At 42.9% G+C, this 17,380-nt stretch overlaps 1 protein-coding gene across 1 annotated transcript in view; it reads right to left on the bottom strand.

Annotated features, from left to right (window-relative positions):
• The window catches only part of FOXK1 (forkhead box K1), a 56,199-nt gene that overhangs the window by 22,169 nt on the left and 16,650 nt on the right, over positions 1-17,380 (bottom strand). Inside the window, exon 2 of the mRNA XM_030958000.1 lies at positions 7,506-7,703. Within this exon, the coding sequence (XP_030813860.1) occupies positions 7,506-7,703 (198 nt within the window). The remainder of the gene's footprint in view (positions 1-7,505; positions 7,704-17,380) is intronic.

Consider the following 17,380-nt stretch of genomic DNA (forward strand, 5'->3'; position numbering starts at 1 on the left):
CAAGCACAGACAGGGTAACACATGCTGCTGAGTGCTCAAGCTCTCAGTCAATCATCACAGCTCTTCAGAGGGGAGACAGAAAGAGCTGACTACTGGAAAAAACAAGCAGACACAATCTGTTCCCCTCCCAACATGGGACAGAAGGAGTGAAGAAACAGTTTTACTAAAAATACCCCTCTGAGGGTTAAGTTAAAATTAAACATTAGTGCAGTCAAAAGAAAACAAGCAAACACAATGCAGTGACATCAGTTTCCTGGAGTTCCTGGAATTCTCCTCACCACCCAAAGCCAGGGGCTGGCTGGGGACGCTTGCATGCACTCACACCCCCTTTTAAAATATTATGAAACAAAGAGTTTTCCCTACAAACACCTGTTTGTGCTATAAAACAAAAATCAACTGCAAGGACACTAATAATGACTTGTTGCATATTAACATGGCATCAATACTTGGCCATAACTTGATCCATGTTGATACTATAACCTTTCACTGAGAAAAGCACCCCTAGGTCTGCAATTTCACCCTGCTCTGACATCCCACCACACTGCTGTGATCCATGTTCACTGTCCAGGCTGGCAAACTCAGCTTACAAGCAATCCAAGCTAATTTGGGTTAAGCTTGCTTGATATTGAAGAGAGCATTTTCGAGAAGAACCAAGCATTCTGCACCACTGAAAGGCACACAGAGCATGGAAGCAACCCAGCTGCAGCTACCCACAGTCTTAATCCTACGGTACCACGGTTGATGCCCCAAGTGCCAGAGATCTTTGATATCCATTGAGGATTCAGCATCTCAACGTGAAACAGTGACTGCAGGCAGCCACTGAGCCACAGTTCTCTAAATACCATGCTGAGAACTCAGCTTTAGAATCAGACTACAACCACGTGCTGAATCACACCAGTCCTCTGCAGCATGTTTTCCATTTCAGACTTAACCCTTCTCTGGCAGGAAGGCCAGAAAGATGAGGGCTGAAGGCAGTGTCTGCAATACACTCACCCATGTAAGTGGCAGGATGCCTTTTAAACACGGGGCTTGAACGTTCTTTGGAACACCACAATTCACTTTCAACTCCTGCCAAGAGGAACCCAGCCTGCAAGTTCACAGCACTTGCTAGCAGCAATTAACTCCAAGCTGCTGGAGAGTGTGTACAATGTGCTGCATTGCTATTGGAATGTCCACAATCAGTTTGTTTAACCAAAGAATCAGCCTGCAAAAATAGGGCGTACCACTGTGTGCATGGGGCATTCACACCAGGACACTCTGTGTTGCTTGTCTATTCTCATTAAAAAAAGAAAAAAAGAAAAAGGATAGAGCAGATCCAGAGAAGGTACTGACAGGGATAAATAGGATGAGTGGAGATATGGAATGGATTTCATACAAGAAAAAAATTGTTAAAGACAGAAGCTGAGGTGCAAAGTGACAGAGCTATAAAAACAAAGCCGACAGGAAGTGTTTAGCTCTTGGCCTCTTGCACCAGAAGAGATGGTGAGCACAAAATGAAACCAAGCACCACGTCCAAAACAAAAGAAAGTGCTTCTACTTCTGTGGCTACACTGTGGGGTGACTGTGGGGTAAGACAGGGCTGATGAGAAAGTCTGTGTGAATGGAGAAGGCCAGTACACAAATTCTTGGGGAAAGGGAAGGACAGGGAAACCATCAGGGCTTTAGAAGACAGTCATAAGTCCCTGGTCCAAGGCAGCCTCCTGTCCAAGAAAATGGAGGCAAACTACACCTAAGTCAGCATTACTCTGTTTTTTATGTTATACAATCCCCAAGATATCCATGTCTGAGGCAAAACACTGCTAGAGGGATCTGTTCCCTGGGCACATTGAGATTCTCACATAAAGATTTCCACAGTCTCTCAATACTAGGCACGTTTTATGGACTAGGCAGTAATAAAAATAAAAATGAAGCAACAAGTACTTACATTATTTATTTATGGTCATATTACAAGTCTGTGAACAATGTGGAAACCAAAACACTCCCAAATTCCAGTGCCAACTTCCCCAGAAGGAGAGGCAGTAGTACAATGCAGGAAAGTTGCTCTATTACTCAATTGAGGGATCAAGCTATGAAGGCTAAATTTAAGCCAGGTATATGGAAAAACACCTATTCTCTTTAAGACAAAGAGGAAAGATTACCTGGGATCCCATAAAGAATTGTTCACCTGACTTGGAATCTGCACTGCTAAAGCAAAACAAAACCAAAATTGCTGGTTTAGGATATGACATGCACATGGTAGTGCCTTTGACAAATTCCCACGTGCACATTTGTGAAGCAGGTACAGAGACACAGCAGGGATAAGAGTTACAGCCTTGGCAACGCTGCCAATATACAGATTCCAATCTGAATGGGCATTTTTTAAGCCCCTGTTTGGTACAGAGAAAAAAAAAATCACAGTTTCTTATAATCCTCTCCAGTCTGTTCCTCGAATGCAAGCTGGAAGTGTGTTGCCCTGGGCACAAGGACTATGGTTAGAAAAATAGCACAAACCTCTGACAACCACAATAGTTCACTTCATAAGCCTGAAAAAAGGGGCATGAAGATACAGGGACGCTTTTCATGTGCAATGAGCAAGAATCAGGTCAAAGTACAGCCCTCGGACTTGCGAAACAAGCCTTTCCACGATACACCAATCAGCAAGAATGGCTGAGAATCCTCCACTGCTCTCACCTTCCCCAGCCTAGCCCCAAATTTTAACTCAAAGAAAGGCAAGTCCTTGCACGTTGCGTGTTTCAGACAGGTTTCAGAAACAATCACAAGTGGTGAGACTGCCAAACCAAGCTGGATTTTGATGTGAAAGGAGAAATCTGAGAGCTACCCTGCCTGCTTAATGCTGAAGAAAACCAAAGCTGTTGAACAAGCCACAAGTAAGAGAAAGTGAGCTATCCACAAAAGGTGAAATTGTTATTACTCGTCAGTGCTCCAGTGGCTCCCCTGGAAAGGAAGTGATTTCACTCCAACTGTGGATTCAGTGAGCATTTTATACTCATTGGGGAAGAGGAAGTGCTCCTGTAGCTGGTGACATCTGCAGCCCTTCCTCCAGCACATGGCTTGGCACATGTCCTCTAGCACACGGTCCATTATCTGCAATAAACATGCGTAGGAGCTCCCCAGCCCAGCACAGGCTGCTGCTTCTCTTATGTGATGTATATGCATCATCCTCCTTGGCTTGTGGTTTGGAGACTTGGGTGATTAAAAATAATCACCTCTCTGTCCAGCCGTGGGAGTTGCCTGAGCTGTGCATTCTGCCTGAGTGCAGGAAGTAATGTATAACTGAGATGATGCAAAAGAGCCTGCAAAAAACCTGCCTTGGAGCTCTTCAGCAGCGTTTCAGTTCAATGGCTCACAGTGCTCTGGGAAGAGGCAAAGCCTCAATGAAATGGAACAGGGAATATTTATGCATCCTGCTCCAGTGAGTGAAGGCATCCACTGAAACCAGGCTTCATTCAGCTTCCCCTACACACCTCCAGAGTAAACGTGCAAGTGCAGGCTAAATCCCAAGGGTTGTGAAACAGCAGTGCATGGCTATCCTAGAGCCTATAAAACCCCCTCCTCCTTTTTCCCAGCCAAGTCTGGATCAAAGCAGAGCCAGTATGTGCAGGTCTGCTGGAACATGGCTCACACACATTCATGTCATGCTTTATGGAATAAGAGCTCAATACATAATTTATCTACTACACACGCCTATGTAGTAGTAATTGCACTACGCATGCATAAAAATCAGACAATGAATTTAAATGACCTGTTAAAGGCCACAAAACAAGTTGGTGGCTAAGTCAAGATAATTGCAGTTACCTCTGAGTAATCCACTATCAGAGCATGCAATGTGCTACTGAACTCATTTCTCTCAGTGAAAAAAGGACCATATGAAACCAAACAATTCAGCTCACACCTTCTAGTTTACTAATCAAGCTTATAGAACAAAAGAAGTTGATCTTTCATTATTCATGCCATTAACTGCATTGCAAACTAGTTATCAACCCTTCTAGTAACAGCCAAACATGGGCAGGCACATTAAGAGCTAACAGTTAAAATACCAATTTGGCTTCACATACAGATATGTACCAGACTAGCTGGTAACACTGAACCTCACAGGCACTTTTCAAGCAGTTCTCACAGGACTCTAAGGACTCTTACTCCTACATGTCAAAGAAATTCTTTTACTGATAAAGACTTTGTTTGTGAGCTAAGAATCCATGCCCTTTCTGTGAAAAAAACCCAAACAAGTACAAGACAAAACGTTCAAGCCCCAAGTTATTCTAGTGCAGAGATAAGCCAGAAGTAGCAGCTGTAAAATATGAATAATACTACTGACCTCCACAGGACATTTAGTATTTCTCTACTGTAGTGTTTGTATGTGTGTATATAGATATATATATATATATATATATATATATATATATATATATATATATATATATGTATCTTACTGATAACATAATTGCTGTCTAGAATAGGGAAGCAAGTAGAAAAAAAGACCAGCTCTGCGGGGCAAGGCTGCAGAGAAATGCTATTTGGTAAACTGAGTTAAGTTACTGCTACAGGGCCATTAACAACGAGTGGAGCATAGTAAAAAGGAAACCAAACACTGCAAATCTAAACTCCAACTCAGTAAGACTTTGACACCAGGAATAGAGTCCTGCATCACACCTTGTCTCTGTAGATCTGATAATAATCCAATCACAAGCCACTCCATGGACTGGGTTACAACACAGAGTCACATACATGCAGATATTGGGCATTTATCACAAAATCAGGCAAAGTGAAGTGTTTGCAGCATAGGTGAGAAACTCTGTGGAACCACAGTCACTCAAAGAGGAGCCTCCAAATCCAAGGTGCAGAAGCTTAAAGCCATGTACTGACAGACAGTTCCTTAACTCCTGAAATTGTTCAGTTTTATCTCCAAAAAGTAGAGCTGAATTCAAGCAAACCCCACATGATTTTCACAGAGCTTTTCAATGTCTTGAACCTACTGAGGAGCAATTTAGTGCTACTCTGCCCTTTCATATGTTGTACAAAATGGCAGGCTGCTTCTACTGAGCTCCTACAACCACAGCGGCCTTTTCCTTTCTGGAAAAGGAAAGAAAAATGCTAGTCTGATTTTTTTGAAAAGGAGTTTTGAACTCAAATCGGGAAGAAATAATCCATGCCTGTTTGCAACCCTCCCAGCATGCTGCCAACCAACATTTTCCCTTACAGCTGTACAACAGCATTCAAAACACATCCACACAGAGCCCCTCCTGGAGACAAAACACCTAGCTGAGAAAACAGTGAGCACATTTCTCCCCAGGAATAAGCAGGAATCTTGCTTTGCAAAGCTGCTGAGGGTGGCAGGTTTGGTTTTGTTTAACTAAAGCTCATTCCCTCTCTAGGCACTGCACTTTGCAGAGGGAAAATAAATAGGCTGGAAAAAACCCAGAAGCTTGCAGGGGAGAACCTGCAGGGAAGCAAGCTGCAGTGCAAACAGGGAGGTAGAGCAGGGCTGGGGGTCAGCAAGGCAGGGCTGGATCTGGGGGGGGAGTGCAGGTACAGCCCCTGCCCTACACCAGGGCGGAGGCAGTGAAAGGGGGCCAGGAGCCACTTTCCAAAAAGGAAATTTCACCCTGCCCAGGATTTCCAAACTGCAATAATTTTCCATGGGCCAATCAGGGAGGAGCAAGGCAAACGCACCAAATTAGGAAAGTAAATACTAGAAGGGGGAGAGGAAGGAGGAGGAGGAGAACCCAGCAACCACCTCCCAAAGGCAGCAGTGGGAGAGGGGTCTGAGTTTCATGCTGAGCCCCACCAGCCCTCCCAGCTCTGCCTCTGGGAAGGAGGAGAGGACACTGTGCCAGCCTCACCCAGCACTGTGAAGCCACCAAGAGATCAGAGAGCTGCCGTGGAAGTCAGATGGCCAGAATGCATAGCTACAGGCTCCCAAAGGAGCATTCCCTTCTCAGGCAGAAACACCCAGATCACTTCCCAAGCCTGGCCCACAGGGGAGAGCTGCAAGACCCTGGCAGGGGAGAGGGGAAGGCTGAAGGGGCTGAGCAGGGATGTTTACAAACGTGTCAGGCCCTCCTCTGTAAGAGGAACTAGGAAATGAAAGGGCTTCAGCAAGCGAAACCTCAGATGTCTTTTGAGGTTTTCTGAAGACTTGGCTGGCTTAGCTTCAGCTCGAGACAAACGGATGCAATCATTAATCATTCTCAGTAAACACTGCGATATGGGCTGAGCACAATTCAACACTACTATTTCCACTTTCTCCTTATGCAAAAGAAACATTCCCAGGGAATCAAATATCAGTTGCAGGCATATGCCAGAGTCAAAAGATACAGCCTCTGTTAGTAACACAAACCACACTGTGCTGCTTTGCACAAGATGACTGAATGGAAACTAACTACCATATGTTGGCAAAGGAACCATCCCCCTCCCCTCCCAGCAACAAGCTTCATCTAAAAAGAGAAGGTTAAATATAAACCAAAAGCAGTGCCTGAACAGAGGACTAAAACCACAGCCACCTCCAGCCCCCTCTTTCTAGAATATCTGCACTGCACATCTGTGCAGCTCTGTAAGGCGGTCGGAAAAACCCAAACAAGCCTCTGGATCGTGCAAACCCAAACCAGCTTCATTGTGACTCTGAAGTCTCAGCCTCAGCCATGCAGATTTGAATACTACTCACTGAATTAGTGCTGTCAGAAGAGATTTGCATATTATACCTTTTTACAAATGTACAGACAAGAAAACAACCCAAAGGCTACTACTATTACCAGGCACACTCTTGCTATTTTGATGCCCACATGTTTTAAAATTCTAATGCATCATCCTATACCATGAGTCTCCTTTACTTTACAAAATGCAGATTTAACTTTAAAAGATTTCACTGAAACTCTGTAACGTCAACTCTTTGCTGAAGAAGAAAGAAAGAAAATATTCCATACAGTAACTTGATTTTCATCTTATTTCTACTGCACATCTACTGATCAGATCATTTACAAAACAGGATACTCGCCCAGATGTACATTTAGATTGCTACAGCCCCATAGTACATGGTCAGCATCCTAACCCCATTTCCTTCCATTCCCAGGAAACCACGTGCCAATGGCCACCCCGTTCCTAACTTCAGATAACAGCAGCACCACCCAGCAACAACAGAATATTACTGGGATAAAAATAAAACAGGCAGTCTTAAGATAGAAAGTATATGCCTGCTTTCTTTTCTCCATGTATATAGGTAGCTCTCAATAAATATTTCTAATTCCAGTGCCAAAGATAGACTCTATATGTAACTCTATAGTGTGAAACCAACACTCACGTTTACCCTTGAACCCTCGGAGCTCTTAAACAAAACCCTTGTGCCCTACTGCTGGCCACCATAACGTTTTTTAGCAGTCTCCCATCGTTTTGAACATCAGAGATTTAATTAGTCAGTTTTAATGGGGCATTTCTTGCACCAAGGGTACCAAACAAAACAGGGCTGACAGACTGATGTCAGAGAACACATTTTTGAGAATTAAACATCTTACCTGATAGTGCCTGTGGGGGATGGGAGGGGACTGACCACGCTCCGGAGATCCGGCTCCGGGATGTGGATCTTCAGAGGTGATATTTGAGGGTAAAGTGGCCGAAGGGGATGTGTTGAGGCTTCCTCTTTTACTTCCTCTTTATGGTATAAAGATGTGAACTGGATTTTTATAACCGTGCTAGGGAATCGGAAAGTACATCTGGAAGAGAAGGAAAGGGAAAAGTCAGTTTCACACATGATACTGAATGTACTTAAGAGGTTTTGTATGCAGCTTTAATTCATCATTAATTAATTCAAAGTCCAACATTCTCTACTGATCTTTCTGCCTAGTGTCTTGGGCAGAATTACTGATCATTCATAAAGCTCTGTAAATACTTCACAGTGAATTGTGGGCCATCTAGGGATGAGATGCAAGGAAGATTTGGATAAGTTCAGTGATTTCCTCAAGGCCATGTATTCAATCAGTGACTAAGCAAGATGCACTCCTGTAACAACAAACTCTTGGGTTCCTGCAATGTATCAAGGACTAGGATTTATTTTTTATTAGCTCATTGTACATATCTCAGCAAGATCCAAGTCACTAGAAAGTATCAAACCACAAGCAATAGGGAACAAAACAGCCATAAAGTCCAGACAGAGCAACAAACAGCCTCCAGGTAAGATCCGAGAGTGCTATTTAAAGACTTGTCTCTATATATTGTATAATTGATATCCATTTATATTTGTGCACATGATGTTAAAGAATCATCTAGCAGGTTTCAGATTAAAATATATTACTTTAGAAGTGCCTCCCTTTAGGGTTACAGCTAGCAGGTTTACAACAGGGCCCCTGCAAGCCTGTGGGGCCTCATTCCTTCTCTAAGTAACATTTCTTTCCAATTGTTATTTAGGAAAAAATTAATCACACAACTGCAGCCTTCAGGAGATGCTTGGAAATTCAAAAGGAAATAAGCACTGACATTTTCCATATTTGAACAGAAAGCTTTCTAATTTACAGTGTCTACAATGAGCACAGAGCTGTAAGAATGAGTGTTCTGCAATTCTTCTTATTGCACTTTAATTAGACAATCATGTGCAATCAATACAAGCTTTCCAGGAATCATTTCACTGATACTAAGGTTAAAGCAGCAGGAAATAAAAACCAGGTTTCACCGTGGGAAAGGCCAGCAGAGCACAGTAATTGTGCTGGATTCCAGCATCTTGCCTATAGAAGGAAAGGAAGGAATTTGGGTGCTGTTGTTCTAGCACTGCAAGTGCTGGGGTGGGCTGAGCAGAATTCTTTTAACCAGTGCATTATTGAATCCTGCCAGGTAACAGAACAAGGTGACAAGCAAGTCAATCTGCACCTTATCTTAATGGTGCCATTGACAGCAATGCAGCTCTAAAACACACTCACTTGTTCCTGGTTCTTTGGCACAAGCAGATTGTGCTGTAAGGTAATGCTCAAAATTATCATTCAGGCATGGGCAGCTCATTCCCATCTCCCACCTCATCTCTCAAATGAGCTGGCTCAGCATTCAGTGGCTCACAATGGCTCTGCTAGTATAGCAGGAGTTTGCATTGCATTTAATTCACTTCAGAGGTCCTGCCACCTGCACTCATTAATGCATTAAATAAGAACATCATTGCTGGCAATGCAACCTAATTGTGTTTATCTAACCCTTCTAAACAAGGTTCCCTGCAGACTCAACATGAAGGCACAGCTCAAAACAGCAGTGTCCATGCCTTGCAGTGTCTGCCAGCAGCAGGCACCAGCCTCCTGAGGTGAATCTGAAACAAGGATGTTGAGCCACTGCCCTGGATTTTAAGCTTTGTACTGCTACATGGATTTGCTTAAAGAGAAAAAGCTCAAAATACATATATTTGCAATGAACATCACACAGACTAAGGCTCAAAACCAGTACAAGCAAAGCTTCATCATTTCTCAAGCCCTTATCAGGGAAAAGCTGAGCTGCCTGTCACAGAGCAATGGAATTCTCTGCTGTAACACCAACTGCTCAGCATTTTCCAACACCTGAGTCAAGGACAAATCAGCCCCTGTTCAGTGCAATCCCAGCCTGCTGCTGATCAACAGGCCTGACTGCACAGAGCCCTAAGGCAGTTCTGCAGCACTGCTGAGGCCAGGAGATCCCCCACTGCAGCCTCAGAGCAGTGAGGAGCTCTATCCCACTGCCACTTAGGTCTTCCTTTTCAGAAGGAGCCAGTAATGCAAGATCCATATCTCCTAAATTGCTCTGAGGTGATGGTAAAGTAACTCCTTAACTCTACCCCACTGATGCTGCAGCAATATTAGATAAAAAGTGTTACCTGCACCCAAACCACTGTGAAAGGCTGTCCCATCAGCCTGTGAGTGTGGGCAATCTCAAGAAAATTGTTACTTTTCCAAAATCATGAGTCAACCTGAAATGTGAAGTCTAAAGTAAGGCAGTAAACGTGCTGAAAAGGCCCATCCAGCACTGCTTTCCCTGCGAGCCTCCCCAGAGCCAGCCATGTGATTTACCCACAATCTCAACCAGGCAGAGAAACAGAGCCTGGGCTGGGCTGACTACACAAGCAAACAATTCCTTGGCTGCTGTGATTTTGTTTTTAGACAGACAGGCTTCCCAGTTCACTGAGGCAGAACCCAGGATGTACAAGCAGCTTTCATGGATTATGGTAATGAGCATGAACATGGCCATTTTGTACGGAACCAGTCCCAGGAAAACCGGGGTATATCGATATATGCAAGGGTGCTCACAGCTCTAGGAAGTCCTGCAGCCTGCTCTGTGCTGGCTTCAGTACTGACACTGCCTGCAAAGCCAAGCTGGGGTAACATAGCTGTATTTAAGCTTTTCCTGATGTAAAAACCTGCGACCCAAGAAATGGAAATGCAATGCAAAGCAGATTGTAAATTCCTGCGGAACTCCTCCCTTCCCCCAGGGGAGAGAAGGTGCCCGGGATTAAGGTTATTGTTCCAGTCTATCACAACTACCACAGCAATGCAAACAGGGCCACCAGCACAGCCCAAGCCACTGCTTCAAATCCACACAGCCCAATGCTGGGGAACCGTGTCAGTGAGAAATCAGAAAAACATGATTTTGGGAGCATCTTGTCATAGGAAGCTCACTTTTAACTCCATTGAACCTGAATGCAGTTTTAATAAGCTTTTCTATTGTTCCCTTAATTACTTTCTTTCCAACCAAGAGGATAAACTTAAATTATATCAGGTAGTTCTATTTGGGAGTGAGGCACATTAGTGCAGGACTTAAGCCTTTGAGAACTACACTTCTACAGAAGATAAGCAGGACAAGACAGAAAACCCAAGCAGAACTGAGCATGCAGTCCTTAAGATTACTGTATACATTTCAGGTTATTTAATCTGAGTTATACTATTTGATCCATGTTGCATGATTCATATCAAAGATGCAGTAACAACTTTTACTCCTGCTTAACATTTTCATTATGAGAGAAAGATCAATCTGAAAGCACAGATTAGACTCAACATAAAAAGCATAATGAAGTTAACTGGTATTTTCAAGGGTGCCCAAGAGGCAATTCTTTCATGCACCTCTGAAATTTCCAGCTGATTAGATGGATGAATTAATGGTCTGCAAAATCTTTGGTCTTGTTATGGGCATGAAGAGCCTGCCTCAGTAAAAGATCTGCTGAGTTTACTCAATAATCTGCTACAGACAGGTATGTGGTGCAATCAATCCCTGGCCACAGAAATCATATGGACTGAAATCACATTTACAGTAAGGCACATTCATCAGTTCCTTGTGGGAAGGGTTCCAGTTTCTCTAGCATGCCTTGCAGTGAGAATAGAAAGCTTTTTTTTTTTTTTTTTTTTTTTAGTTTGTGCTAAAACTAAAAACACACAAACAGCCTCCTCAACCTCCACAAACTGCACAGAAACAATTCTTGCCTTCTTGGACTACAGGCAGGAGAGAGTCACAGAAAATGGATTGCTGGCTCCATGCTGCCTGCTGGAGTGCACAGAATCCATGCTACATATACATTGGAGACCAAGGGGAAGAGAAGGAGTGCACATTCCACACATGGTTACAGTCACATAAAAGATGTTGCTAGAATTTTGTTTGCTTGTTTTACACATGACAGATTTTTCCAAAAGTTTCCTGGGTGAGCTCCTCCCACTGACAGCACAGCTCCCATGCTATTAGGCATCCTTCATGTGGTGAACCAGTGACAGTGACCACAAGCATTTCATCTACATAAAGTCTGAAAATAAAGTGCTAGGAAACACTAGACTTTACATAAACAGTCACCCTACAGCAGACTTCAGGAAAGATGGTTAGGGGAAAAAACCCAACAAAATGACTGCATCCCCTGCATGGCTCTATAAAAAGCAGACATTTTCCTCCTCCTCAAAGCACCTTTTACTCACAGATGCAAAGGGAATGGAGATTCATTTGCCAAAACATAGTACCAGGTTCAATAGAAGCTATTACAGTCACTGATGACTTTGTTAAAGCACCCTGAGTTCTGTTAGCACCAAATGACTTCTGCTAAGATCTGCTGCATGACAGCAAGAAAAGGCTATTTCAAGATTTTAAAAGGAGGCAGGAAACTGTGCTGGATTTATGCTTTTACATTCACACTGAGGAAAAGCACAGTGACAAAAGAAGACAAATCATGAGAAAGCCAAGGTGAAACATATATATAAAATATACCTATAACATGCATATATAAAACTTGGAATGAGATTTATATATATTGTTATATATATATATATAAACATAATGTAGCATGTTATGTTATATATAAACATCATTCCAGTTCACCATGCAAAAGAAATAACCAGAAAAGTAAGCTGGAACTACTACACATGTGTTGTAATCAGCAAGTTGGTACCATCTTTGTCTACTTTATCTCACCATAATTTATGAAATCCTGTTATTCCTGAATGTTGGGGGTATAACTGCACCAGAAGCATCTGTGGTACATTGCTGAGATGCAGGTCGAGCGAGAAACATTGTAGGAGGTGCTCTGTTAAAAATATCACTTTTTACAATTTGAATCAGACAGCACCACAGGCCCCAGGTTTCATTCAAAACCTGCTTAAGCATGACTGTCTGCAACAGCCCTTTTCTTTTCAAACATGCAGATACTGTAACCACCCTGCTGACACTCAGTATCTCAAGCTTCCCCTCCATCACCCTGACTTTGTATCAGCATTGGGGTGACCAGCAGGACCAGGGCAGGGATTGTCCACTGTGAGCTGAGGCCACACCTCAAACGCTGTGTCCAGCTCTGGACCTCAATTCAGGGAGGACATGGAGGGGCTGGAGCGTGTCCAGAGCTGTCTGGAGCAGCACAAGTCCATGAGGAGCAGCTGAGGGAGCTGGGAAAGGGGCTCAGCCTGGAGAAAAGGAGGCTCAGGAGGGACCTTGTGGCTCTGCACAACTCCTGACAGGAGGGGACAGCCAGGGAGTCGGGCTCTGCTCCCAAATAACAAACAACAGGATAAGAAACGGCCTCAGGTTGTGCCAAGGGAAGTTTATATTGAACACTGGGAACCATTTCTTCACCTAAAGGGTTGTCAAACACTGGAACAGGCTGCCCAAGGCAGTGGCAGAATCACTGGGATTGAAAAGATGAGTGAATGTGGCACCTGGGGACATGGAGGGATTAAAAGACCTATGGATGTGGCACTTGGGGACATGGTTCAGTGGTGCCACTTGCAGTGCTGGGAGAATGATTGGACTCAGTGATCTTAAAGGCTCTTTCCAACCTAAACAATTCTGTGATGTGAGGGGAGAGTAGTCCAACTCTTGAGGATGAGGCAGTTATCTCTACAATCAGTAAATACCTCTGATTCAGCAGAAGTGGCCAGCCAGAGCTCTAATCACAGCACATATCATGATGATACAGAACTATGCCATTACTGGCTGAAGTTGCACCAAGAGTGCCCACAAAAACCCTTGTAAAAGAGGAAAAAAATCCCAAACAACCCCCATGAAACAGCTGTTTCTCTGTTCCCTGTAATTTCTGTGAAAATCATTAGTTTTGTGCCAATAACACACAGCTCACCCCAAAGAATTCAGTACTATTTCCATGCACAAAATTCCAAAATCATGTTGTGTTTCTCAGAACAAATAAGATTTTGCTGTCAGTCATCTCATGGTCAGGCTATCACCCTTACCACCTATTTCAAGATACCTGACATAATTCTGTGGAGGGCAAGATGGACACTTGTGATCCTCTCAGTGAATGTGTACCATAAATACCAACATTTCAGGCTACAATCAATGTGCAGGTGCTGTACAGAGCAGCCATTACAGAAAACTGCCCAATTACCTCCTGTAACCCATTTTTCTTTATCTTCTGTAACCAGCTAAGCAAAGAACCACAAGCCTGCATCTATGAAAATCCTAAATCCACTCCCTATTCACAAAACCCTTTGAAGCAGTGTGAAAGGACGTGCCTTGGACAACATAAAAGACTCACTGGGAAAGTTTAAGCACCTGTGCATCAAAAATGAAACTAAATTTGGTTAGAAAAAGATAACAGTTTGCTTCACTTAACTAAACATATATCTAAGCCCTGAAGGTCTACCCACAGAGAGATAAGCAGACTGAGATAAGAATTACTACCTGAGATTCTAATTCCTTCAAAAACAAGGCTCTGAGAATTGCTGTGACCTCTGCAACAGCTGAGCTGGGAGTATTTATTGACCAAGACTTGTTGCTTTGTGATGCTGCACTCTGCCCAGGGACAGCAATGCTTTTCAGAACTTCAGCTTTTCTATAGCACAAAACCTCACTGCATCACCCAGTACAAAACAAATCACTTTAACTGCAAAATACTGAGAAGGATGTCTTCCATTTCAGCAAGTAAAATAACCAAATCAATGTTCTCTACCTTCACAAAAATAAACTCAATCCTTACATCCCCACGGGAATAATCAACACAAGTATTTTGCTCAAAATGAATATGTTGCTGCAATTAAGCAGTCTGAAGCAGCAAGGTGGGCAAAAGCACAAGTACAAAAACCACCTTTCAATCACAAGTGAATTAAAATGAATATTAGTTTGAACAATTGTCATAAAACCACACAACAAGCTCTGCAAGCTGTCTGAGCTGTCACTGGAGATTAGGTACTATTCACCCCTCCCTTGCAATAAAATAATAAAAATAATAATAATAAAATCATCCAACATTTCCTGTTCCACTCCCTACCCTACAATTTTCCCCTAAACAGCACTCAGTAAGCAATACCAGTAAGAAGCCAGTTATATCATCCACTTGGGTAGTGCTATCTCCACCAAACAAAAAACTGCACCGAGGCTACAGAGAGTTCTGGAGGAAAGAAGACAGATACCTTTTATTCCTTTTAGTCTAAATATACATCACAAGCATGTGCCTATCACCATGGTCATTTAAGAGTCAATATAATGCTTTTCCTTACACATCTCTATATGCTATTGGACACAGGCAGTGTAACTGCCACAGTTTTAGGAGTGCTTGGTTCGTTTTGGAGATTGCTGCAGTCTAAAAGTAAAGGGTTTTCAGAATTTGCTATTTCCCTTTCAACTGCTCTACTGCTCTGAGCAGTTTAAGCACAGAAATCATATTGAAGACCTGCCCATAAAGTCCTTTATCAAACACACAGAGAAATACCTCATGGCTGGTAAAATCATTTGTTGTATACATGGAGAGATAAGCAAAGGGTCTGCAAGTAAATGGTGAAGTCCAGAACGCACATTTGTTCTTCCTGTAATGAATCAACTCAATCTGAAGAAAAGCAAGACATGCACTTGGCCAAACAGCAGCAGGATAAGGAAATAAACTGCAGGGCTGCCTGCAAAAACGCCTCTGGTATTATCCACTATTGTTCAGTGAGAGGAAAAGCTAGAAAAATCACTGTTACTCTTTGTAACATAACTGACAGAAAATTAGATTTAAAAAGCACTGAGATCATCTGCAAATAAAGGAATACAGTGATCTCCCCCACTGCTCCAATGACAGAGCAACCCATTGTAATGTTTGGTCATAATTAATCTGTAAGTCACCACATGAGTTTAGATCTGGAGGACTGGTTCCTAACCTCAGAGTTACCCTGAGCTCACAAATCACTTGCCTTGCATGCTTTGTAGCACACTCACTGTATTTAATATATGCTGTCATGTTTAACACTGCAGATACACAAAGGAGTTCATCTGTCAGCCAAGACTGAACCAGAACTGCCTGTGTGCATATGTGAGTGAGCTCATGTTTGAAATAATTAGTTCAATTCAAAAGACAGTGGTCTTACTTTTACTTCATGAATTTAAATTTTCTTCTGTAGGGAATTTCTTACAGAAAAAGTTCCAGCAACTATTTCTCTTGCCATGTTCCACCAGATGCACAAGTAGCTGAACATCAGTGTTGTGGGGTCCCTGGCATTGCCTCAGGTATTGTTCCTGTGCTAGGAATAATGTAAATCCAGTTTTAGTAAAGGCAAACTCACACTGAAGTCATCAGGAACTCCTCATATCCAATTCAGTGGAATTTTTATTGACTACCCTATAAATTCCAGATTACTGGAAGGATTTTCTGTCCTTCCCCTGAAATACATCTGAGTTAGCTGGAAATCCTAATCTTTCCTGGACTTGCTGGGATGAGTAACGGGAAACTGGGTAAAATTCTGTGTCTCACGTGGATGGCTCACTGGTTTCATCTGCCTTAAAAATAATCTCCCCAAAGAGATATCAATTGTGTCACTCAATCTCATGTAGATTTATTTTAACACAATCTAAACCTGATTCTCTGCTGTAAGAGGCATTTCCTTCACTCCACCACCATTTCTTCTCTTCTGCCATTTCCTCTCAGTCCCACCCTCGTGCCAACAGTACCGCCCAAACCTCTGCAGAGCAAGGCAGACCAGGTAGATGGAATATTTACACATCTCCTTTTTGATGGGACTAAGTTGCCAGGCAGATCAGATCCCTTAGCTCGCCTTCCAGATGGCATCACCAGCACAGAGAAGGTGGAGGGGGAAAATACCAAGCAGAGAAAGGAGAGAAGAAGGCACCAGCAAAAATGTTGCAGGTTTGTCATGGACTATAAAAAAGACAGAGCACGTAACCACAGACTCAGATTTAAGCATCACATGATCCAAAGACTGCATTCTCCTTTCAGAAAACAAACTGCAATTCATTCATTTTGAGAAAAGCTCTGGTCTTTATCAGGCAAATCACATCAGCCACATGCTGATACTCTCAGGCTGGAAATTTTCAAAACTTCCTGAATCGGAGAAGTCACCATTTAAAAAAAATTCAGCCTAATTATTTCAAATCCCAAGTCACTCAGCTGCGTACAAGGGGACAAAACAAAGATCCAAAATGTTTTCTACATTCCAACAGGAGCCTCCTGTGGCCGTGTACCCATGGCAATCCTCCCATGGCAACTGGCAGGGCCCGTCTGCAGGAGCAGGGGTGGGTTTGTGTTTATCTCAGATGGGATACACAGGCTCTGCATGCTGCAAAATCAATGCTGTTTAGTACCTTTGTGCTTCCTGAGCTTATTCACTGAATAGCCTTGAGAAAGCAACTGCAGTAAGATGGCTGAACAAGGATAATGCTTCAGGAAAATTCAAAATTGCCATTTCTTGGTCACAGACAAGACCTTTTTTTTATGCTCCTTGTTACTGTTTAGCTGGAATTGTATGCACAATAAAGGGCTTTTTCCCTTAACGAGAAGGCACCCAGGTTACACTGGGATTTGCCTAACTGCAGATCACCAAGCTTAAAACGAGGTATCCAACACAGCCAGACAAGATTTCAGATGGGCAAAGAGCGTGTGCAGGCAAGTGTATCTACTTAAAACAAATACTACCAGCAGCATCGGGCAAAACCACAACTTATGAATAGTTACATCTCTTAAAAGCACCAAGTA

Source organism: Camarhynchus parvulus, chromosome 14 (assembly GCF_901933205.1).
Source record: "Camarhynchus parvulus chromosome 14, STF_HiC, whole genome shotgun sequence".
Lineage (NCBI taxonomy): Eukaryota > Metazoa > Chordata > Aves > Passeriformes > Thraupidae > Camarhynchus > Camarhynchus parvulus.